At 41.7% G+C, this 19,176-nt stretch overlaps 1 protein-coding gene across 2 annotated transcripts in view; it reads left to right on the top strand.

Moving 5' to 3' along the window:
• The window catches only part of Crebbp (CREB binding protein), a 134,179-nt gene that overhangs the window by 82,300 nt on the left and 32,703 nt on the right, over positions 1-19,176 (top strand). For both annotated transcript variants that reach the window (XM_058579383.1, XM_046444143.2), the window contains 11 exons: positions 2,714-2,956; positions 4,556-4,658; positions 4,962-5,108; positions 6,772-6,889; positions 7,858-8,029; positions 8,350-8,388; positions 10,527-10,651; positions 11,264-11,452; positions 13,277-13,693; positions 15,635-15,814; positions 16,755-16,944. In XM_058579383.1, the coding sequence (XP_058435366.1) occupies positions 2,714-2,956; positions 4,556-4,658; positions 4,962-5,108; positions 6,772-6,889; positions 7,858-8,029; positions 8,350-8,388; positions 10,527-10,651; positions 11,264-11,452; positions 13,277-13,693; positions 15,635-15,814; positions 16,755-16,944 (1,923 nt within the window). The remainder of the gene's footprint in view (positions 1-2,713; positions 2,957-4,555; positions 4,659-4,961; positions 5,109-6,771; positions 6,890-7,857; positions 8,030-8,349; positions 8,389-10,526; positions 10,652-11,263; positions 11,453-13,276; positions 13,694-15,634; positions 15,815-16,754; positions 16,945-19,176) is intronic.

Genomic DNA, 19,176 nt, shown 5'->3' with positions numbered 1-19,176 from the left:
GTATGGAATGGGTAATTACCTAGATTTATTTTTTTTTTAAACACACGTTTTGATTTAATTAAGTTGCTCTGATAAGTGTTTATACTTGCACTGGTAGTTGAATGACAGAATAGTGCTTATACATTAGTGGTTTGAATTTGAAAGATTTTGTGATAGTGTTTTATGATGTCAAAATATTATGTAGTTATATTAATTTTGTAAGCTGCTGTGGTGAGGGGGTGGGCAGGGTGTGACTGGGGAATTGAATCCAGGGGCACTCTACAACTGAGCTATATCCCAACCCTTTCTATTTTTTATTTTGAGGCAGGGTCTTGGCTAAGTTGCCATCACTGGCCTTGAACTGGTGTTCCCCAGTCACTGGATTATGGGTATGTGCCATCTCACCAGGCTAAGCTGTTATTTTTAACATGGCTTTGAAGTTCCAGAGTTACAACAAATAGGACTGTTGGGGTTGGGGTTGTAGCTCAGTGGTAGATTGCTTGCTTAGCCTACATAAGGCCCTGGGTTTGATCCCCAGTACCTCCAAAAGTAAAAAATAAAGAGTAACAGTAAATAGTATGACATAAAACTTCTGTCATGTGGTAAATACTCACCAAATGAGGACATTGGGATGGACAGATGGATAGATGGGTGGGTGGATAGATGGAATTGAACCTCCAGTGACCAAGGAAATCAAAGTTTAAGGTCATCTCTCAGTTAATTTGAAAGCCTTTTAGAGTGGAGTTCCTTGTTGTTGTTGTTTTAATATTTATTTTTTAGTTGTAGTTGGACATAATACCTTTATTTTATTTATTTTTATGTGGTGCCAAGGATCCAACCCAGGGCCTCGCACATGCTAGGCAAGCGCTCTATTGCTGAGCCACAACTCTGGCCACCAGAGTTCCTTATTTTGACATTGACTTTACCTTTAGTCCCTTGGGGCTAATCCACTAAGTGGGGCAACTGGTCTACCTGGCACTCGTGGGACTGGTGGTGAGACAGATCCAGGTCCTGAAAATCAGGGGGTACTGAGGTGGTACCTGGATAAATGAAAACCAGAACAGAATCTTCAGGGCTTATTCCATTCCTTAATTTCAGCCACATCAGTTAAGTCTGTCAAGGGCAATAGTTCTTTTTATTATTATTATTAATTTATTTAATTATTTTAATTAGATGTATATAACACAAGAATGTATTTTGATTCATTGTACACAATTGCAGCACAACTTTTCATTTCTCTGGTTGTGTATGATGTAGCATTGCACCATATGTACAGTCTTACATGCACCTAGGGTAATGATGTCCATCTCATTCCACCATCTTTCCTGCCCCCATTTCCCCTTCCCACTCCCCCTTCCCACCTCTCCCTCCCCTTGGCCCCATCAAAGTTTCTCCATTTTTCCCATGACCCCCCTCCATTATGGATCAGCATCCACTTATCAGAGAAAACATTCAGCCTTTGGGGGCTTACTTCGCTTAGCATGATCTTCTCCAATGCTACCCATTTACCTGCAAATGCCATAATTTTAATCTCTTTTAATGCTGAGTAATATTCTACAGTTTCTTTATCCATTCTTCTATTGAAGGGCTTCTGGATTGCTTCCACAGTTTAGCTATTGTGAATTGACTTGCTATAAACATTGATGTGACTGTGTTACTATAGTATGCTGATTTTAAGTCCTTTGGGTGTAGACCAGGAAGTGGGATAACTGGGTCGAATGGTAGTTCCATTCCAAATTTTCTGAGGAATCTCTATACTGCTTTCCAGTTTGGTTGCACCAATTTGTGGTCCCACCAGCAATGTATGAGTGTGCCTTTCCCCCCATACCCTCGCCAACATTTATTGTTGTCTGTATTCTTGATAACTGCCATTCTGAATGGCAAGAGATGAAATCTTAGAGTTGTTTTAATTTGCATTTCTCTAATTACTAGAGATGTTGAACCTATTTTCATATATTTGTTGATTGAATGCGTTTCTTCTGAGAAGTGTCTGTTCAGCTCCTTAACCCATTTATTGATTGGGTTGTTTTGGGGGGAGCAGTAGTTCTTGAATAGTTTCAAATAGGTAGAGAGCCCAGCGTTATGCTCTCTGCACAATTCCCACAGGAAAGGCTTATTGTTAGTTTTGTCATTGTATGAGTAAGTTTAGAGAAATTGTAATTTTGTTATTTGGAAAATACCAGGTGTTACCTCTGCTAATCTCTCTGTACCTGTGCATGGAAGCAATGAGGGATGTGGGGTGGGGGCAACAAGAAGATTCCTTTGTTGTCTCAGTGATGGCTGCCAATCCCTGTGGAATTTTGCCTGTCACACACTTGCCACTTTCTTGAATCTTCGTATTAGGAGTTACTGGATTTTAATACTTTTTGTGGGGGTGGGCAGTGCTGGGAATTGAACCCAGGGTCTTGTGCATTTTACACAAGAGCTCTACTACTGAGCTGCACTCCCTCCTGCTAATATTTATTAAGTGATCTCTGCAATTTTTATGGTCTGTTGCTTTCTGAGATAGAAGCATAAATTTTCTTTAGCTTTTTATTCTTCAGCTACTGCCAGAATAGCTGAATGAACAGGATTCTTTCAGCACAGCTCCTTTTTCAATAGCCTTGTTTTAACACTTTATGACATGTATGTATAGTCTTTTGGTAAGATTTTATTTGCTTCTCATTAGTTTTTAAATACCATGTGGGCTTCTCCCTTTTATTTACCTTTTTTGCCTGTCTGTTTGTTGTTCTAGCCATCCTGGGGTCTCCAGCTAGTGGAATTCAAAACACAATTGGTTCTGTTGGCACAGGGCAACAAAATGCCACTTCTTTAAGTAACCCAAATCCCATAGACCCCAGCTCTATGCAGCGGGCCTATGCTGCTCTTGGACTCCCCTACATGAACCAGCCGCAGACGCAGCTGCAGCCTCAGGTTCCTGGCCAGCAACCAGCACAGCCTCCAGCCCACCAGCAGATGAGGACTCTCAACCCCCTGGGTATGTGAAGGAGCTCAAGACCTTCTTTTGTTTAAATGCAGTGAATGGATGATAACTGTTATTGGAACCTAAGGGTTTTTAGTTCTTGTTTTTACTTCAGATTCAATAGTTGAAATAACAAACTTCTAAGGAAAAGGTAAGGTATCTGATGCAAGGAAGGTGTACTATGCTTGTAAAAAGAACACCATTTACAAGTGAAGCAATGCTTTGCTGCTTGCTGTGCTGCTTCTGCCTGAATAGTTTTCATAAAGGGTGTGCCATGTGGCTCAGGATGCAAAAATCTCACAAATCATACTTACAGTATATCACTTAGGTGGATACTAACTTACTATGGACACTTCCTGGCACATCTTAACCATGGTTCACCCACTTCTGGAATTAACCAATCTATACTTGGACTGGTCAGCAACAGGCGTCTCAGAAATTCTACTCTACCAGTCAAACTTCTGACTGGATCTCCTGTTACCAGCTTCTTGTCACTCCAGCCTATAAGTTGCCAGCCTTCAGTATCTTGCTCAGTTTTTACCATTTCTGCATATTGTTTCCTTACTGTTTTTCTCCAAATGACCACAGTGCTTTTAATCTCAGGCTTAGGCTACATGAGCAGTGCTGCCTGGGAAGGCAGGCAGTTGGGCTAGCCTCTTCCCAGCAGAACAAGAGTTTTTATTTATTTATTTGTTTGTTTGTTTGTTTTCGGTGGACACAGCATCTTTATTTTATTTTTATGTGGTGCTGAGGATCGAACCCAGCGCCCCGTGCATGCCAGGCGGTAGCGCGCTCGCCTGCCATGCGCGCGGCCCCGGTTCGATCCTCAGCACCACATACAAACAAAGATGTTGTGTCCGCTGAAAACTAAAAAATAAATTTAAAATTCTCTCTCTCTCTTCTCTCTCTCTCTCTCTCTCTTAAAAAAAAAAAAAAGAGTTTTGAGACTCAAAAAATGATTCTCCACATGACCAGTTAAAATCATCTCCTATGTTGCATTTTGAGAAACAGCTTCCTTAATGACTATCAAATATAATACTGGCCTGGAGACTAGATAAAAGACTCAAGAACAACCCAAGTTCTGTTCTGATCCCACTCCTGCAAATAGTGTAATTTTTGACAATTTTATTAACTGCTCTTCGAATCTCAACTTTTTCTTACTTTCATGTGAAGACTGAAGCTAAATTGGCCTTCTATATTTTTCTCCTGTATTTAATTTGTGATTTTATTTTCTGATAATTCCCCCAAAAGAAAATGACCCAAAGATATGACTGAGTTATCTTAATTGTCTAGGGTGTAACATTAATAAAACATCAAAGTTGGAGTCTGCAAATGGGCCATTTATAGTTTTTCCCTACAGCCATAGAGTGCACTTAGAACAACATCCAGCCTCCTGAACGTGTCTTATTTTGGTTACAGAGTGAGAAAATAACAGAATTTGTAGGAGTTGCTCACCATTACTGAAAATATAGCTCCCAGCGTTCCTGTCATTATATTTGTTACTGTGATTCGTGTGAATCACTTGTTGATGTGGTGACTTGTTTGTTTTCAGAACTTAGAAATGTATGTTATAATTTAGAAGTTAATTGACTTTTTTTCTCTTTGTCTTTAAAGGAAATAACCCGATGAACATTCCAGCAGGAGGAATAACAACAGATCAGCAGCCACCAAATTTGCTTTCAGAATCTGCTCTTCCAGCTTCCCTGGGGGCCACCAAGTAAGACCCAGGTTTCGGTTAGCTCTTAATCTAAAGGACAGATGGGCACGAGAGTGAGCAGGGCTCGAACACAACTCTGTGGCCTTTCTCAGCATGTGGTAGAGAGGAAGATTGTTTAATGGGGTGGTAGGGGGTGAATGGCATTTTTCTCTCCGTTTAAAATTATAAATGTGGAACAGAATCAATTAAGCATAAATTGAGTTTTGTTTATACATTCCTTGCTTCTCCTAACTTTAAAGTTATATTTTGCTGAGATGGAAAGCCTTTGAGTCTCTTGAATAGCTGGATGTGTGTCCTCCTTAGCCCACTGATGAACGATGGCTCAAACTCTGGCAACATTGGAAACCTCAGCACGATACCTGCAGCAGCACCTCCTTCCAGCACTGGAGTTCGGAAAGGCTGGCATGAACATGTCACTCAGGACCTTCGGAGCCATCTAGTGCATAAACTGTATGTATCCATCCACCGGTCCACCCCTGCCACAACCACCCCATTTACATTTTGTGGCTGAAGCCAACATTGTAATTTTGCAGTTTCATAGATGTCTGCTTTTATTTCTTATTTTTCCATTGGTCTCAGGTGACAGAACTATAGAAGGATCACATGCTTGTTTTCAAAAGCCCCCCCCGCCCCCCCCCAGGCTTCCTTGAGCATGCTGGGTTTCACAGATCCTTGCTTCCCAGTGAGCAGAAGCATCAGATAGCAGAGGGGCAAAAACTATAGCACGGCTTCTTTACCTCTGAGCTGTGAGGATTAGCTCAAGATATTTACCTTTTTTGTGGCTCAAATTAAACTTATAGCTGGGTGGAATGGCACACACCTGTAATCCTAGCGATTTGGGATGCTGAGGCAGGAGAATCACAGGTTTAAGGCCAGCCTCAGCAACTTAGCAAGGCCTTAAGCAAATTAGGGAGACCCTGTTTCAAATAAAAAGAGGAGGGACTTATGTCAGTGGTAACGTGCCCTTGAGTTTAATCCCCAGTACAAAAAAAAAAAAAAGGACCCCTGAGAATTGGGGGGGAATTTGGACCTGCTGAGTATAGACAGCATGACCATCCACTATCTTAAAGCTAGTTAACTTAAGTTGTAGGTGAAGTTAATCAACTAGATTCCTTTGAATGTTTTTCCTCTCTTATTTTGATCATATTTTTTTGTAATAAATAGATGTTAAAGCTTGGGAATTTGAAATCATGTTGTTCTTTATATATATATATATATGTTTTTTATTTGTTCTAATGATTTATACATGATAGTAGAATGCATTCTGGCATATCATACATAAACGGACTATAACTTCTCATTCTTCTAGTTGTACATGATGTAAAGTTACACAGGTTATGTGACCATTTATGCACATAGGGTAATGATGTCTGATTCATTCAACTATCATTCCTACCCCTATGCCCCCTCCCCTGTGTCTAGTCCAAAATACCTCTCTTCCCACCCCCACCTTATTGTGAATTTAGCATCCACATATCAGAGAGAGCATTGGCCTTTAGTTATTTGGGATTGACTTGAAATCATGTTATTCTTGAAATGACTCTGCACATATTTGGTGCAGCAAAATAGTGGTGTGTTTGACATGTAGGTAAGTTGAAGGTCAGGATTATTTCCCGTGTTCATGTGTGAGGTGAGAGTTTGGGGTGTTTCTCAGCACTGTGTCACCCTCACAGGTAGCCCATCCTGGTTTTGTAGTTTTCATGTGATGACCCTGAAAGTAGGTTGAGGATGGGCATGCATGGTGGCACATACATGTAATTCCAGTGGCTCAGGAGGCTGAGACAGGAGGATTGCAAATTTGAAGCCAACCTTGGCAATTTAGCAAGACTCTATGTCAAAATTTAAAAATAAATAAGGGGGCTGAGGTTGTGGGTCAGTGATGGAGCACTTGCCTAGCATGCATGAGGCACTGGGTTCTATCCTTAGCACTACATAAAGATAAATAAATAAAGGTATTGAATCTGTCTACAACTAAAAAAAAAATTTTTTTTTTAAATGACTCAGAGGGGGAAAAAATTGACTCAGTGGGAGAGCACTCCTGGGTTACATCCCTAGTACCATCAGGAAGAAAAAAAAGAAAGTAGGATGTTGATAGAGTGTATTATTCTTTCAGTGTCCAAGCCATCTTCCCAACCCCTGACCCTGCAGCTCTGAAGGATCGTCGCATGGAGAACCTGGTTGCCTATGCCAAGAAAGTGGAGGGAGACATGTATGAGTCTGCTAATAGCAGGGTAGGTCACCAAGTAGTAGCCATGCCTGCATAGCACATTCGGCGGGGAGCTACATCTGTCTGGTTATTGTCCAGAAGTGAGGGAACTTGTGTGGGGACCCTGCACCTCGAAGATCCAGATAAGAGATTCCTGCATGACACTCTTGTTAACTGCAAGTGCTATCTACAGGGGTTCAAGGGGTGGGTGCAATCACAGAATATCCCTTGCACATACTTTTCATAGTAGGTATTCTTTATAATGCTTGTGTCATATTATTGCCTGAGTCAGTGAATACCCAAGTGGAGGCTCCATTGTACAATGACATATAACAACATTTAGTACCTACTGTTTGATAAGTCCAATAAAATCACTAGAAATTCAGAAAGAATTTGGCCCTGTGATTTATCAGACATGTTGAACAGTTATCTTTGTCAATATACTTTAAAAATTTGGCTGGGGGCCTGGGGATGTGGCTCAAGCGGTATCGCGCTCGCCTGGCATGCGTGCGGCCCGGGTTCAATCCTCAGCACCACATACAAACAAAGATGTTGTGTCCGCCGAAAACTAAAAAATAAATATTAAAATCCTGTCTCAAAAATAAATAAATAAATAAATTTTGTGGGAAAAAAAATTTGGCTGGGAACTGAGTATGGTGGTGCATGCCTGTAATCCCAGCAACTCAGGAGGTTGAGGCAGGAGGATTGCATGTTAAATGTCAACCTCTGTAGTTTAGCAAGGCCCTAATCAATTTAGGGAGACCCTGTCTCAAAAAATAAAAAGGGCTGGTGATATAGCTTAGTGGTAAAGTGCCCCTGGGTTATATCCTCAGTACCCCCTCCACCACCCCTGAACACACCAAAATTGGGCTGAGGTGTAGCTCTGTGGTATCTGTTCAGCATATACAAGACCCTGAGTTTGATCCCAGCACCAAAACAAAATAGATTGTTTATTTATTTTTATGCTTAATATTGAATGTTACTGCCTTTTAGGATGAATACTATCACTTATTAGCAGAGAAAATCTATAAGATACAAAAAGAACTCGAGGAAAAACGGAGATCGCGTTTACATAAACAAGGCATCTTGGGTAACCAGCCGGCTTTACCCGCCCCTGGGGCTCAACCCCCTGTGATCCCACCGGCCCAGTCTGTGAGACCTCCAAGTAAGGACTGCATTTCCTCCCACCAGCCCTTAGCCTGTTCACTTGGCTTTTCTTCAGTGTCTGGGATATATTTCAAAGACTGGAATTATGTTCTCCAAAAGCTTTCACTTCAGAAATTGTTTGTATGGCAGTGGCCTGTGGGGATGTTTAAGTTTCTCTTGGGGGAGGGCTCTTTAAAGGGTGCCCTGGCATCAGAATGCAAGTGTTGTGAGACCCATTCACTATTTCTCTTAATGTTTAAAGTCCTCCATAGAAAATTCCTGACTCCTAAATCAAGGGTTATTTTAAGTAACCAGAGTTGTCTTTTTTTGCCATTATAGATGGACCCCTACCCCTGAATCGCATGCAGGTTTCTCAAGGTATTTAACTATTTGTTGCATATCATATTTTAGTTTAGCTTTTAGTAGCCATATTTTTTTTTCTTTTGTTTTCTCTGTCAGTGTCTTTGTAACCTTTTCTTACTCTTTCCATTCATTTTGTTGATGAGAATTCAATTCTACAGGTAGTGTGAATTCGTTGAGGTTGGAAGTTTGGAAATTATAGTGAAGATCTCAAAAGAGATCACAAGTAGGATTTAGAGGGCTAGGGAAAAGTGCTTGCCTAGCATGTATGAGGCACTGGGTTCAACCTCACATAAAAGTAACTAAATAAAATAAAAATCATTTATTTTATAGGATTTAGAACTTTCTTTAAATGAATGGGTGGGGGGGTCAGACATTGCTGTTAGGGATAGTACAAAAAAGAAGCATTTTACATGGGGGAAGAGGCAGTTCCGAATGCTCAGGAGAGCATGTGAGAGCCAGTCCTGGGATGGTGAGTACTTGCAGCAGGTCGGGTAGGGACGTGCACTGACCATTCCAGGGTGTGGGGTTTAAGGTGGGCTGGTGGATGTTGGCTTCGGGAGCCTGTATGCAGAAAGCCCCAGCAGGCTTAGATAGTTGCATCTTTCTAAACAGTCTTATAGGCTCTTTCTCAAGTCAGGAGGATTCTGTGGTCTCTTTTTGGGAGTTCAAAGCCCGGAGTCATTTGCAAGCCTTTCAGTTCTTATTTCTCTAGGTTGTGAAATGAGGTGGTGACGTTATCTGGATTCTAAAGGAAGAGGCTTTGTTGCAGTGTTTACAAGGCAAACTACTCTCAGAGTAGTTTGGAAGAGGAGAAAGGTTGTTTAAAGCTGTGGCAATCTTACTACATACTGAAACAGACATAGGATAGAATCATCAGGGACCCATTTGTATGCACTAGATATGAAAGTGAATCAAATCAAAAAGTTGAAAATTAGAGCTTAGAAAATTGGAAGCTCTGTGTGCTGTCTTGGGATGCTCTGGCCTTTGGTCTGCATGCTTTGGATATAATGGTACAGCTTGTTGGTCAAAATGTCAAAATTAAAAAATAAATAAGGGGCTGAGGTTGTGGGTCAGTGGTGGAGCACTTGCCTGGCACGCATGAGGCACTGGTTAAAGGTTACTGAGAAAGACATTTTCTAGGTGAGCACCCACTGGCCTCCCTACCAGCACACCCAGGTCTGTGGAAATGTGGATTTTTTTAGAGGTTGTTTCTTCGTACCGACCATTTTTTTTTTTTTTTAATCTCTCTCTCTTATTTCTGTCAAGGAAGGTTTTTTTTTTTTTTTTTTTTTTTTTAGTCATAGGCTCCTTTAGAATTCCTCATGGGCCTTGATGGCACTTTTTGGGTAGTTGCTGAAGATAGTGTACAAGACACAGATGTTCTTGACCCTGTCACGGCTATACCAGTGTCAAGGCAGTGCTTGCAGAAAGTCCTCCAAGGTTTCTTTTAGATCCCATTGTTTGGTGGAAGATCTCTTGAGCTGACCTTTACTTAGAGCTCACAATTTGCAGAATTTTGTTGGAAGTTAGTAAGAACTAGCCACTGTGGTCTGGAGATACTTGCTGCCTAATGAAGTCTTTGTCAGTGGCTTGGAGTTTCTGCAAACTGACAGAGCCTTGGTGTAAGACCTGCTGGCCCTTGGGCACTTCCTGAACACTAAAAGTGCTTATAAAGTATTGAAACAGTGCTTTTAGTCTTAGCGTAGATTCTAACAATAAATGTAAACCCAGCCAAGAAGCTTGAAATCCTGGGAGGATGGGAGCCAGCTGCTCCAAGTGATGTCAGGTGAGGCTACACTCAGATGCTGGCCCTGGATTCAGGAAATGTTCCCTACATAGATGGATTCCTTTGCGGTGTCCCCTCACCTGCTTTTTTGCTTTGTGCACATCAGCTCTTGTTTGTTCCTTTGTTGTCTTTACCTAGCCTTCTATTCTCATCTCCTGTTCTGCCCAGCTCTCCCTACCATCCCACTCTCTCATGCCACATGTGTGCCATTTTCCCTAAGTGTAGAGAAGTCGCTTGCTTAACTGTCTTCTCTGGTTAGCTGAGTGAGTTCTTCTTGGTTGTCTTATGTTGTCTATGTGTTCTATTTTCTTTACTTGAGAAGTTGTAATTCTATTTTCTTGAGAGTGCATTGTGGGTGTGTTTACAGGGATGAATTCATTTAACCCAATGTCCTTGGGGAGTGTCCAGTTGCCACAAGCACCCATGGGTCCACGTGCAGCTTCCCCAATGAACCACTCTGTCCAGATGAACAGCATGGCCTCAGTTCCAGGGGTGAGTGCTTCTCCCCTCCTCTCAACCCTTGTCTCTTTAGGAATGCTGTCTGAGCAGGGAATTCTAAGTGTCATCTGAGAACATGGTGGGACCTGTTCCTTGGAGTTTGGGTTATTCTTTACTTCGTACATCTCTCTCTCTTTTAAGATCTTTGTTATGACATTGAAGATTATTTGGTTGTTACTTATTTTTATTGGAATAACATTCATAGAAATACCTGGTTTTGTAAGAAGGAAGGTGCTCTGAAAGTGAGCAGGCAACCATCCTCAGATAGGTGGCCAGACAGAGATTGCCAGTGTCTGTTGACTTGAGCTTGCTCTCCTGAGGCTGCTCTCTAAACACTTTACTGAACTAATAAAAGGCATGTTTGAGCTTGGCATGGTATTGATTGCTGCTCGTAGGACAATTTGAAGTTGGCTCATTTGAGAGACTACTTGAGAAGGCGAGGAAAAGTGCCTGTGAACTAGGAGGGTTCCTAGTGGCAGTCTCCAGGACTGAAGCCATGTGCTCTGCACTCTGTAAGCCCTTGGTTCTCTGGTTGCTTTGTTTGTCTGGAAAACCGTGTTCCATACCGTCTGCATTGCAGCTCTCTGAATGCTTATTATCTTATAGATGGCCATTTCTCCTTCCCGGATGCCTCAGCCCCCCAACATGATGGGTGCACACGCCAACAACATGATGGCCCAGGCACCCACTCAGAACCAGTTTCTGCCACAAAACCAGTTCCCATCATCCAGTGGGGCCATGAGTGTGAACAGTGTGGGCATGGGGCAGCCAGCTGCCCAGACAGCCGTGTCACAGGTATGTTTACTGTGGGGACCTTGGCTGCTGACATCCATATAGCTCCAGCTTCCCTGCAGTGTGAAGCAGTCTTATTTAATGGAAATTCAAATTCTAGAATATTAGTTTTCATGTATCAGCATCTCTTCATTTTTTCCTAGTTTATCCAGTAATTGTTAATTTATTTTGAATTCCTCTTGTCCTTTCTTGGTGAACTTCATGCAAATAGTAGATTGGAGTGTGATTTTTTTGGCTTATGTGTTTTATGTTTTGATCTTTGAGTTTGGGGTGGTTTTCTTGGTTTTGTTTATTTGTTTTGTGGTTTTTAAAATCTAAGATTAACATGTGATCCTGAGAGACACTAGGGTTTTTTAAAGGGATGAATTTACTTTTAGTGTTTTAGTTTATGTATCTTGCTGCCTGTCTCTCACTGCCTGGGGGATGTCAAGCTAACAGAATCATTGGAGTAGCTCACTTCTTGCTGAACATGTTTTTAATTATTCAGTCTAAAGCTGAAGACAACTCTTTTCTTTTTACTGCTTCCTCTCCCCCTTTTGTTAATTGTAGTGCATCAGATTACTACGGTATACAAAACTTGGATGTGTTTAAACAGGTCAAATCTTTTTATCTTTTAGATAAAATTCACATCTTATTTTTTTTTAATATGAAGTAATGTTGAATGAGTCTATGAATACAGTAGATATATTTACTATATAATGACCTTTTTAAAAAATTTTCATAACATCTTATTGCTTTGGAATAGAGGTCAATAAACCTTTTCTTTTTTTTTTAATATTTATTTTTTAGTTCTCGGGGGACACAACATCTTTGTTGGTATGTGGTGCTGAGGATTGAACCTGGGCCGCAAGCATGCGAGGCGAGCGCGCTACCAGTTGCGCCACATCCCCAGCCCTCAATAAACCTTTTCTATGTACAGAGCCAGAGAGTGAATATTTTCCTCTTTCTGTACCATAGTCTTAGTTTTAATTATTCATCTCTGCTATTGTAGTGAAGCAGCTTCCATAAAAAAGCACATAAATGAACAATTATGGTTCTTTCTATTAAAAATTGACTTACAGGAACAAGCAGCCAACTGCATTTGGGCTAACCTCTGCTCTAGAACAGTGATTAGATTTCTTTCTTCCTTTCCTCCTTTCCTTTCCTTTCCCTCCCCTCCCCCCTCCCCTCCCCTCCCCTCCCCTCCCCTCCCCTCCCCTTCCCTTCTTCTTTCCTTCCCTTCCCTTCCCTTCTTCTTCCCTTCTTCTTTCCTTCATTTACAAATAATTCTGATGTGTCTCCTGGGTTGAGGAGTTGAGAGCCGCTACACAAAAGTTTTAGTGTTTAGGGCTGGGGATGTGGCTCAAGTGGTAGCGCGCTCGCCTGGCATGCGTGCGGCCCGGGTTCGATCCTCAGCACCACATACCAACAAAGATGTTGTGTCTGCCGAAAACTAAAAATAAATACTAAAAAAAAAAAAGAGGGATGGATAAAAAAAAAAGTTTTATTGTTTAAATAACTCACTTTTTTAAAAAAAGAGGATTAACTTTTCCATGTTCTAAGCTATGAGTAGATGTTACGGGGCATGAAACTAATAAACTGAGTGATTGTATGTATGTTTGTTTAAGCCCAAAATTTTACAGTATGAGAAACATTCATAGCATTAATTTTATTTAAAAAAACACATGACTATAAGTATACCATAAGTATACTTGATGAATTTTTACAAATGGAACATTCCTATGAAGCTTGCAGGCCTTGTTAAGAAACCATGATTAAATTTTTATATAAGCAATTTTTCAGTCTCTTGTCCCATTGGTTTTAACATTCTCTGTCTATTTGTTTTAGGGCCAGGTGCCTGGTGCTGCTATCCCTAATGCTCTGAACATGCTGGGGCCCCAGGCCAACCAGCTGCCTTGCCCACCAGTGACGCAGTCACCGTTGCACCCGACGCCCCCTCCTGCATCCACAGCTGCTGGCATGCCATCTCTTCAGCACCCGACGCCACCTGGGATGACGCCTCCCCAGCCAGCAGCTCCCACTCAGCCATCCACTCCCGCGTCATCTTCTGGGCAGACTCCCACCCCAACTCCTGGCTCAGTACCCAGTGCTGCCCAAACCCAAAGCACCCCCACAGTCCAGGCAGCAGCCCAGGCCCAGGTGACCCCACAGCCTCAGACCCCAGTTCAGCCCCCATCTGTGGCCACCCCTCAGTCATCGCAGCAGCAACCAACACCTGTGCATGCTCAGCCTCCTGGCACTCCGGTGAGCCTCTCTGATCTGTTGTTTTAAGGCCAAGAATCTTAGAAGACACTCTCCAATAAGAATTTTCTGTCATGAAGTTGCTACTCCATCTTGGTGCAGTACCAGAAAGCACCTGTACCCCAATGGAACTGTCACAAGCTGTGCTTTGTTTCCGGCATTGGCACCAAACGCTGTGTATGCAGAACAAGACTTATGTTTCCCCCCGTAATTAAAGGAGTTTGCAGAAATCATTAATGATTGAGATACCATACCCAGGTCATATGTAGAATCTTTAAACTATACATAGATCCAGAGTGTTTCCCCTTATCTGTCCTAGATTACTGTCTTCTGAGTTGTTATAGTTTTTCTGCTGTTCTGAGGATTTGATAAGCAAGTCATACTCCTAATTTTATGACCTTGCATCCTCCCATCAAATTTTTTTCAGTCTAGTGAAGGCTTTTCTTTTTCATAACAAAGTGGCAGAGCCAGACTTGTACCTCTTATGGCTCAGAATTTCCCATTCATCTGCAGAGGTGGCGGGGGCATGATTATGTCTGCCTGCTGCGTCCCAGGCCTCTGAAAATGCCAATTCAGGTGCCCTTCCAGGCAGGGCTGCCTCCACTGACCTGGGTGCCTCAAGACGGCACTTGTCATTGTCATATCTGGCTCTCAAGTTTTCACTGAATGCTTAGTATCACTTTCTTACAGACTAAATTAAACCTGTCACCTTCCAAAATACATTAACTGTATTCTTAGGTGCCAAGGATATTTGTTTATTAAATGAGAGGATTAATCCCAGCAACAATTCCAAAGATGACATTATTATTTCTATTTCTCCATAGGGACATGTACTTATTTTTCTCACTCTCAAGATTTTAATTTTGTGGGGCTAGGGCTGTAGTTCAGTGGTAGAGCACTTGCCTCACATGTGTGAGGCACTGGGTTCAATTCTCTGCACCGCATAAAAATAAATATATGAAAAGATATCGTGGGGCTGGGATTGTGGCTTAGTGGCAGAGTGCTTACCTATTACATGTGAGACACTGGGTTCAATTCTCAGCACCACATATAAGTAAATTAATAAAGTACCCGATGCCACCATTTCAACAACAAACATACACACACACACACACACATATATATATACTTTTATATCTTTATATAAAAGATATTGTGTCCATTTACAACTAAAAAATATTTTTCAAAAAAATATTAATTTTGTTATGTTTTTTGGTTCTGGGTATTGAGCCCCGAGGCTTATGAATGCCATCCCCAATTCCTAAATAATCTCCTTATAAATTTTTTGGTGTCTTTTGCTTGTTTACTTGCAACTTCATTGGGGTAAGACTTTAAAAAATTATTCATTTGTGGGGTAAGGGTTGGGGATCAAACCTGGAGCTTCACACATACTATCTTCATATATACTTCATACATGTTCTGCCAACGAGCTACAACCTAGCCCCAAGATTTTGAAGATTTAGAATGGCTTTGTGGTTCCTTCCTAGTGTTTTCTTATTCCACCACTGTCATCATTCTACAATGAATACAGGCCCATTGGATATTCTGCTTGTAATAGGCAAATTACCCTCCCTTTATAATAAATAATTTTTGTTTGTTTGATATGGGGATTAAGCCTTCCTCATCAATATCTCTGGATTTTGCTATTGTTACGTTTGCTTACAGTGCTGAGATAGAACTCAGGCTCTCTTATGCCTTTTTTTTTGGCACCTGGCTAAAAAAAATTTGGAGAAAATAATTTTATATTAGAACTTAGATTTATTCTGTCACTATCTTCCTAACCAGAGCTTCCTCCTGGTAACTTCTCTTAGTTCTCTTGGTATGTGCCTCTTAGGTTAGTAGTGAGAAATGGTAACAAGAAGTTGGGGATCGGATGAGCAACAGGGTTGAAGGCCATTTGTGTTGTCTGCTTTATAGAGATGAATGATTTTGGTTTCTTCACAGCTTTCTCAGGCAGCAACTAGCATTGATAACAGGGTCCCCACCCCGTCTTCGGTGGCCAGTGCTGAAACAAACTCCCAGCAGCCAGGGCCTGATGTACCTGTGCTGGAAATGAAGACGGAGGTCCAGACTGAGGACACTGAACCTGATCCTGGTGAATCCAAGGGGGAGCCTCGGTCTGAGGTGGGTGTTTTTCCTTAGAATTAAATCCCACATGTTCTTGTTGGGGAGATAGCAGGAAGCCTTCCTCATCGGTATCTCTGGATTTTGCTATTGTTATGTTTGCTTACAGTGCTGAGATCGAACTCAGGCTCTTATGCGTGCTAGACAAGCACTCTACCAATGAGCTATATCCCCAGACCAGATTTTGTTTTAATCTGTTTAAATATGAGTTCAAAAGAGATTGGTTGTTCTTTCTAAAATATGAGGTGTGGGTTTATCTTACTTTGCCAGAAATGAAGAGCACCGGCTTACATTTTAAACATTTGAATTATCTAACCTTTTTGTTGGTGTTCCTCATTCATTTCTAGTTTTGCAGGAAGGATGGGGGTTTACTTATTAGTTAATCTGTGGCAGGCTGTGGGCCAAATCTAGTCTGTTTGTGAGTTTTGTTTAGCCTCTGTAGTATTTTAAAAATCAGGAAATTACAAAGAAGATTCTAGCTTGCTGACTTGAGAACTGAGCAGCTAGCTATGTTGTCATTGTGCTTACAGCCTTGTGTGGCAACAGTCTGGATGTGGGCCCTGATCTGGATGAACCCTTTGTGTGGGTCATGGGCTTTCTAGCTAGCTGGTCTCCACTGCTCCTTGCTGTCTCATACCACACCTTCCACCTCTGAGCAAGAGCTTTTGACCCCTTCCCAGTTTTCAAAGATATTATTCTAAACTAGAAATACCTATGTGTGAAAATACAAGTACTGTTCACATTTAAAATTTTTCGATTAAGACTATAATTGCACTGGTCCTGTGTTGAAGGGACTCAGTAGAAGCCAAACACTTCCTTGGGGGAGGAAAGGAACGCTGAATGCACCTGGGCCTGGGAAGGGTGCATTGAGCCATGGACATCAGGAGATCTGAGTGAGGTTGGGGATTGATCTACCAGCTGTGATTCTGTTTTTCTCAAGATGATGGAGGAGGATTTACAAGGGTCTTCCCAAATTAAAGAAGAAACAGACACAGCAGAACAGAAGCCAGAACCAATGGAAGTAGATGAGAAGAAACCCGAAGTGAAAGTGGAGGTTAAAGAGGAAGAAGAGAGCAGCGCTAATGGTGCCTCCTCTCAGTCAACGTCCCCTTCGCAGCCACGCAAAAAGAGTAGGTTGTGTTTTCATTAAATTGCTGGACTGTGCTGCCTTCCATTACACTGAGCTTCTATATTAAGGACTGAGAACTAGAGCAGAATAACTCCATGTCCCCTTTTATCTTCTTGCTTCCCGTTCCCTAAGTTTTACCTCTGAGAAATAGCAACAGTGAGCCACGAGAATGCACAGGGTTTATGGTATGAATGCAAGACAGGACACTGCCGGGGAGGTAGCTCAGAGCACAGAACTGTCTCCTGAGGTGATGTGTTACATACAGGGGTTAGAGTTGAAAATGCCTCTGGGTCTTTGAGCAGGGTAATGAGTGTGGGTTCTTGGCAAGGTATTAAACCAATGAAGAATCTAGAAAAATGGCAAAATAGCTATGGTTTTAGGAAAATGATTACTGGCAACACAAATGTGGCCTGGAGATGGCAGGTTTGTGCTGACTTCATGATGGAAGTGCATACACAGTATTGGGGCAGTAGAGAAGAGGGGCTGCTTAGCCCTAGGGACCTGGTGTTGCAGGATGGGAAGGTGGGAGGGGTTAAGAAGCTTTTGGGATGAGCCAGCCATGCAATGGAAGGTGGATGCAACCCCCTTAAGATGTATCCAGAGCAAGGAGGTAACAGGGAGTTGGAAGATTGGCAAGTGACCCTTCTCAATGGGAGATAGTTGAGGGTGGTGAATGTCACATTTGGGAAAAACTACAGAGAAGTGTCAGCAGCTGAAACCATGGAGCTTCACGGCTGGAAGGGACCTGAATTGTGAAGGACAGCAGACCTTAGGCCTCTGTATCTCCTACCCCAGAGAGTTTTAGATTGCATAGGTTATCACCCACTGTTTGTTGGGAATTAAAATTTTCATAAAAATGCATTGACTGGCATTTTTATGAAAGTTTTTAATTCCCAACCAACAGTGTGTGATAACCTATGCCAGTCAATGTATTTTTATGAAAAATACAAATAGAAAAGTGACATTATTTTATAATTTTGCAATGTTTCGAAAAGGGTTAAAGGAACCCAGCTGGATTCATAGATGTACCCTGTGTTCACTGCTGTGGTACATGGTTGGGATGAACTGTGTGAAGAAAATTCAGTCCCTGTCAGATCAGTCATTAGTGAAGGGAGACTCAGTTTTCATAGCTTTTTCAGGTAATGGTGGGTATCCTTTAACACTACACCAAAAATTGGACATTTGTTGAAGGTGAGTTGCAGTGTGGAATCCATAGCACTGGGTTTTTTGAACTCTGCCTGTGCCATCAGGATTCATGGGGTCTATGTATTCAAAGAATACACATTCAATTTGTGTGTGTGACATCATCCTCTGGTCACCTGAGAAGTATTGGTTCATTGTGTAGAATTTCCAAGTTTTGACATACTTCATTCTATAATTAAAAAATAAAAAAGGCCAGGTTTAGTGGCATACCCCTATAATCCCTGTGTCTCGGGAAACTGAGGCAGGATTGCAAGTTTAAGGCCACCCTGGGAAACTTAGCAAGACTCTGTCTCAAAATAAGAACTAAAAACAGCTGGGAATGTAGTTTGTGTGTATGTATATATACACACACACACAAAAAAAAAAAAACCCCACAAAAGCAAAAGACCACATTCTTTAATGTCACCAACCTCTTCAAATTTTATAAATTTTGGGAAGTGTCAAGCTCATGTGACAGATACAAGTTTTTCAAAATTCTAAACTTTTGATGAAAGCCTCAATATTGTCACTTATCCTTGAAATAACTGGCTGTCTTAGTTTGTTTTTGAGAAAATGTCTGCCACACACCAGAACCCAATAACCAGAGCTTGTGTATCTGTTGCTCTTACAGGGTGTGTGTGTCCATGAGAAAAAGCAACTCCTTCAGCTCAGCCTGCCACTGGCACAGGTGCAGCTCTGAAGTTGGCCTGCGAGCAGCACTTATGTTGTGCAGACTTCCTGTTACATCACACAGAACTAGGGTGTGTCAGAGGTTGAGATATAGTAAGAATAATCACTTTTCTGCCTCATCCAGAGTAATCTCGAATGGCTGGCATTCTTTTTCCTGTGAGTGCAGGGTGACCACAAAGAATGTAGTGACCCCTGAGTTTGGTGTTGTTGCCTTTTTTACTTTTGGTTTTTCTTTTTCTTTTTTGGCCTTGCCAAAATGTAAGCTGTTTTTGGCTGGGGTTGTAGCTCAGTGGTAGAGCGCTCACCTAGCATTTGTGAGATACTGGGTTCAATCCTCAGCATCACATAAAAGTAAATTAAA

This window comes from Marmota monax, unplaced genomic scaffold (genome assembly GCF_021218885.2).
Source record: "Marmota monax isolate L192 unplaced genomic scaffold, Marmota_monax_Labrador192_F-V1.1 WCK01_AAM20220418_F8-fsc00035, whole genome shotgun sequence".
Lineage (NCBI taxonomy): Eukaryota > Metazoa > Chordata > Mammalia > Rodentia > Sciuridae > Marmota > Marmota monax.
Note: the sequence above shows the minus strand (reverse complement) of the source record. Positions and strands in the feature narration are given on the sequence as shown.